The sequence below is a fragment of the Ranitomeya imitator genome, chromosome 1 (genome assembly GCF_032444005.1).
Source record: "Ranitomeya imitator isolate aRanImi1 chromosome 1, aRanImi1.pri, whole genome shotgun sequence".
Classification (NCBI taxonomy): domain Eukaryota; kingdom Metazoa; phylum Chordata; class Amphibia; order Anura; family Dendrobatidae; genus Ranitomeya; species Ranitomeya imitator.
The window spans coordinates 162,992,852-162,998,851 of record NC_091282.1 but is presented as its reverse complement, the minus strand read 5'-3'; the positions used below and the strand labels follow the sequence as shown (position 1 = coordinate 162,998,851).

General features: G+C 41.5%; 1 protein-coding gene across 3 annotated transcripts in view; it reads right to left on the bottom strand.

Annotated features, from left to right (window-relative positions):
* Positions 1–402: 402 nt before the first annotated feature.
* The window catches only part of PCSK1 (proprotein convertase subtilisin/kexin type 1), a 98,957-nt gene continuing 93,359 nt past the window's right edge, over positions 403–6,000 (bottom strand). For 2 of the 3 annotated variants that reach the window (XM_069752019.1, XM_069752030.1), the window contains exons 14-15: positions 4,820–4,981; positions 1,177–3,780 (exon numbers count right to left, since the gene is read on the bottom strand). In XM_069752019.1, the coding sequence (XP_069608120.1) occupies positions 3,451–3,780; positions 4,820–4,981 (492 nt within the window). In that variant the 3' untranslated portion in view covers positions 1,177–3,450. Of the gene's footprint in view, positions 3,781–4,819; positions 4,982–6,000 lie in introns of all 3 variants that reach the window. The other variant, XM_069752008.1, reaches the window with a different exon arrangement.

The window sequence follows — 6,000 nt, the reverse complement described above, 5'->3', positions numbered from 1 at the left end:
CGGGCATGTGAATGAGGCCTTACAGCCAGTCTTTTCTTTACTTATTTGAAAAGCGGTCTGATTTCCATTTTTATATGTGAGTTTCTACAATCAGCCTTTTATCAGAGTTTTTCTGCGGTCGTGTAGGTTTGAATGGGTAAGTTTGATTCATGACTGACTATAATTGGAACCTAACAAGTAGGTGAAAAACACGGAGAGAACACATGAGAAAGCTGGATGCGTAAAGGGAAGCTGGGGCATCACTTCTCGACTATGCTGAGATTAGATACACATCTAATAAATGTAGAATTAATTCATAATCACATTGACAGTTCAGGTTTCTTTGGACTTTTCATCATGACTTGGTTTCTGATTTAATATATAACCTCTCAGTACTTCTTAGAATCATAAAATAACTGTGAATAATGTTACTAGACACTGGTATATTATTAAAATACAGTATATAAGTATTATTTTACATATGAAATTGCAATTCCCAGTTAAAAAAAATATTTAATCAACTGTACTGGAATATATGTATGGAAAGTAGTACAAAAATAATATCATTCTAATATATTTGTATTACAGTATAGTTTCATTAATAGCATTTAAACCATAGCGATTCAGAAATCTGTGTCGGGCAATGACCAGTGCGAGAGGGTCAATCGTGTTCATTTGTCACAGTCACTAAGTTGTGACGTCACCAATCTGAAACAATTGACATTCTGCTACACTACATCTGCAAGTCATAAATAAGCAACATGTGCATGAGACTTCAGGAATCTCACTTACTTTGTTGGCATCAGGAAAGGCCGGGTGCCCACGATCCGGAACTGGCAGTGTATGTTCACTGCGTCCAAAGCGCTGCCGTCTATTGAAGGCAGGTAGCTCCACATGTGTTCACTGAACTGTGCGGAATCACCACATCCAATACATTTCTATTGGTGTAATTTCTGACATGCGGTCTGAAAAGACGCGCTTCATGTCCATCTCATCTGTGGACGCATAACGGACATGGTATTTCTAGAAATCCCACCCACTATACTGTCACATCTGGCCACTGCGGGTTTGACGCTGCGCAAATATGTAACGTCAAAGCCGCAGCAGTTCCTCAGCGTGGGCCCATGACCTTAGGTTTCCTGACAAATCTACTCAGAAAAAAATGCAGCAAAAATGCAATGTGTGCACACAGCCTAATAGTATGCGCATGTGTCAAGGGTTTTATTAATCTTAGAGGATAAATAAGACTCAATACAATCTAATACCATAAATCCCACACAAGAACAAAGTGCACATAGGGCTGATGAGTGAGTCATGTTATCAGCTTTGTGGCTTACTTTTTAATCCATCTTTTATGTATGTTTTGTGAATAAATAAAAAAAAATATTGTTGTAATTTTGTATACCTTGGTCCTGTGTGAACTTCATTGTTTTGCAGTATAATGCAATATATACAGTATTTATACTGTATAAATAGGGGTTAAGAGTTACCAATTTTTGATGCCCTTTTTCAAATCACCTGACTGCTGTTGTCAGCCACAGCCATTACCAGTCAGGTAGGGCATCATCCCTTCCTGCATTGGTGAAGTTGATAGCAGTGGCCTGCCATGGAGATACAGGGGTTAGAATAAGTGAGAAATAGGGTTAGGCTGGAATCACACCAGTGTATGGCGTCCGCTGCAATATGGTAATGACCCTCGGCTCCAGCTGTGCTGCGGGTGTGATCCGGGTGTCAATGCTCGGTGCTCCCATCCTCTCACATCAGAGAGTCGCAGCACAGGTGCAGAGGAGAGGGAGAAAGTAATTTCTCCATCGCCTCCATTGCCAGCGTCAGCGTATATCGCACTGTACTTGGATGACATCCGAGTACAGTCCAATGTTTCACTCGCACTCATAGACTTGTATGGGTGTATGTGAGGCAAGTCTCGGTGCTAATCGTAGCATGCTGCCATTGTTCTCTCATGCTGAGAAGATAATCGCAGATCTGATCTGCCCCATGGTATAACATTGGGCCGAGAGCTAGGCAATGTTTTATCCAATAGCACTCGGCCTTGTTATACGGTAGCGTGACTCTGGCCTTATTCTCATACAGGCTCTGTTGAAGTCCTTGATTATGGAGCTCTATCGGCATGCAGTTCAATAGAACCAACATGACAGTCCCCTGTACTACAGGCTCAGCACACAAGGTTTCGCAATGTCCATGAACCTTGAGATTTTAAGCCTGCATTACTATAAGGCTAGGATCACATGACTGTTTTTCTCTCAGCCAATAAAATTGGTCCAATTATGCTAATCACACTCTGATCAGACTCTGGTCAATGTTTGATCAGTTTCATTAGAGTGTGATCCAAGTTTCTGGAATGTGGCGAACAAAAAATTAAATCTCCATCTGCTCCATTGAGTTTATCCATGAAAATTGGACTGCCTTTGGATGTCCTCTGAGTGCTGTCCGATTTTTTTTCACAGATGGCCGAGGAAAAAAAACCAACATGTGCACGGCCTCATTGACTAACATCGGTATGAGTACGTTATGTCAAAACATTCTGTAAATTATTTGGCACAGCAAAGAAAAGGTAGATGATATTTCTTTATATTGAAGACAAGATATTTTGCCATCTTGCACAATATTTCATGTAAAACATTTGATTACATTGTTGCCTTACAGATTTTTAGGAAGAATTTTTTTTGCTACTCCATAATTTAGGAAATCAGTGGATCCGTCATTGTAATCCTGTGTGGTATCATAGCAACTTGCCAGAACATCACTTTAAGGGCTCGCTCACACGAGCGTATACATCCGACTAGCGCTATCTGATGTTTTATCAGTAACACTCAGACCAATGTTATTCTATGGGTCAGTGCTGATCAACGTTTTTTTCTCAGTGCTGCGAGTGGCTCCGATAATGGGTTGACGCCCACCAATACAAGTCTGTGGGCCCGTGGAAAATGTCAGACTACGCTCTGATGACATCTGAGTGCTGTCCGATTTCCGCAGGCTCACACAATGGAGAAGATGGAGAACTTGTGTTCTCCATCTTCTAACAGTGCACTACATTCTCTCATCGGAGAGAATCAGATCACACTCAGCTGACACTTGGATCAGAGATTGACCGGCGTATCAGTAACACAATTCATTCGATTCTCTCTGAGGAGAGAATATACGCTGGTGTGACCCCAGCCGAAATCTTATCCACATTGGTAAATTGGTGAACTCTGATGGGTTTATATGAGCCAAGCATCTATTTTCATTTGTAATAGTTGATTTGTGGAACATTTATACAACTTGATATATCCGATGATCAACGGTTCAGTCATTGACTATATCAAGATACTTTATTGGTCAAACTGTATTTTCCCTGGAATGCATATAGTATATTTACAGTGTTCATTTTTGGCAATTTCATGGAAATTTAGGTTTGCAAAGATCAAAATAATAATGGGTGGTGGCATGATTCCAACACTGAGAATTCAACTACTCCTTGTCTACAATATTCAGTAAAGCTTGCAATAAAAGATCATCTCTATGCTTATAAGACTTGTTTTTATAGAATCGATCGATATAGTCATTGTATAGACTGTTCTCTCTGTCCTTTAGATCTGGCTGCTTGCTTATTTTATCCAGGGCATAATAATAGTGATGCTTAGGAATTTCTGTTAGCCCCTGTGCATATGAAGCCGCCTCTTTGTCAAAAGCATTCTTCAGAAGACGTAGCATTGCTTCTGACTTCACTGCATCCTCCAGTCCGTCACTCTCTGGGGAAGTTGTTGGTTTTGCTGTAGTAATTTTTTCCATAGTGGGTTCCTGAAATGATATGAGATGTGTTTTACTTATTGATCATGGTTCATGCTACCTTAGTGTATTAGAATGCTACCGTAACATATCATTTATCTATGTACTGTATAGATATAACTAATAGATTATTTTTTACACTGCTTCTTGGTGAGTGAATATTTCTTCTTTAAAGGGAACATGCAGGAGCTCTGGCAAAAAGATACGCTTAGCAGGGGATCTCCTATTTTGGCCTGTACATATCCTTGTAGGGGTGTGAAATGACGCTCTCCTCTGCCGGCGCATGTTAAATGCCACTGTATCAGATTAACAGTAGCGTTTAACAAGTTAATAGCTTTGAGCAGAGCTTTTCTTCACCAGTAGCTGTTAAGGGCACATGATGGCTGATTAAATCAGCCATCATTTGCCGAGAAAGATACAGGATCAGTGTGCGAGCCCGCATAAGAGGCAGGAACATGGCTTTTGACATATGTATGTCAAAGGCTGTGAAATGGTAATAAGGATAATAATTGATTATGAGACACTCTAGTATCTAAGCACAAAAAGAGGTCTGACACCGGCTTGCTTCACGTGAATGAAACTTTAGTCGCCAGAAGATTGCTGCACAACTCATCCAAAACTGAATTATGTACTTTATCACTACTGTTTTTTTCCCATCTTAGGCATTTATGGCATTTACACCCCAGGGATCCACAACTATTTAGAAAACATCACCCGTCTCGTAGTTGCAATGAATGAAGATTTGACCATGCAGGCACAACTTTTGCAATGTAAGGACATTTTGAAAAACATTTTTGAATTCCCATATAATAGAATGGGGAGAGCTTGCGCATGTACGGTCATCTCTTCTGTGTGAGGAGTGTTTGGCGACACAAGTTCTTGATAGAGGTGCGGTCGACCAAGGTGGGACTGAGATCTAACAGGCATTTATGGTGTACCCTGTGGATACGTTATAAATGCATGAGATGTGAATATTCCTTTAAAAGCAAATGAATAAGCAAGCATGTAAGTGAAGTCTATGGGTGAAGCACATCACTCATCCATTACTTACCTTTTCAGCATCTATGTTTTTCTCAACACCTCTTCGGTCATTCTGGACAACATTGTAGGAAGTATAAACTCTGGGAAGAGTCATGTGATCTGGACGGGTTGATGTTCCATGCAGAATCAGCTTCCAGCTAACAATCCTTCCTTCATTTTGCTTTCTATCAGACTATGTTGTTGAAAGAAAAACGTATATTCACATTTTAGCTGACAAATGAAATTATCATAACATACATCAAAGGACTGACACACAGAACAATACTGTCTGTGACACCGTCTCACTTCTCCATATAACAACGTACAGGACACAGATTGTACTACATCTTTATACTGTAGCGTTTCCCTTAATTCAGTTCTTGGGGACACTCGCTTGGCACGGGATTAACGCATACAGGCACGGTTTTTCACACATAATGGTCCATTCAGTTTATTAAATACAGCATAAATCATATCTCGAACAGTTCATTATATCGCCATATCAGAATATCACATACGGCTTTACATAGCCTTCAGTGGTCACACTGGTATCTCTCTCCAGTCACCAGATGACTACGCAGTTCAGCAACTGCCCTATGTTAGCGCACACAGTTCTTTTCCCCATACCAGGGGTTACCTCTTAGGAGCTCCTGCTCCACAGGTTGACTCCACGTCAGTCCAAGGTCCACAACAGGACCGTCCAGGTCGACGGTCTCACAGTGCTTCCAGGATGACTCCACTCCCAGGAGCCTCCAACACTGACCGTCCAGGTCCTACAGCACACAGGCTACTCAGTGCCAAAGCCCAACCATGTGCTATTCAGGAATTCCCAGGATTTCCAACACAGGCTTCCAGGGCCTTGCACTTGCACCACTCAGATCCAAACACAGGAACATGTGACCCACACCCTGGTCACATTATATACCTTTTAACCACTCCCCTGGCTAGGAGTGTGGATGTGTGGCTAGTTTGTCCCACCCATCTCACATAACTAGCCTAGTAAGTCTCCCTTCATAACTATACAAACTCTTGAGGGACTACAGGTCCCAGAACAACAACATTGTATCAGACTTACCACGCAGACTCCTTCTGCGACACATATCGGCCATTCACAACTCTGCCAGTCACTGTTTCATCACATTTATGCCTCCTAGCGCATCTTGAAGCGCACACACCGTGCCCCCTGGCTGTAACACTGGTCACTGCACCACA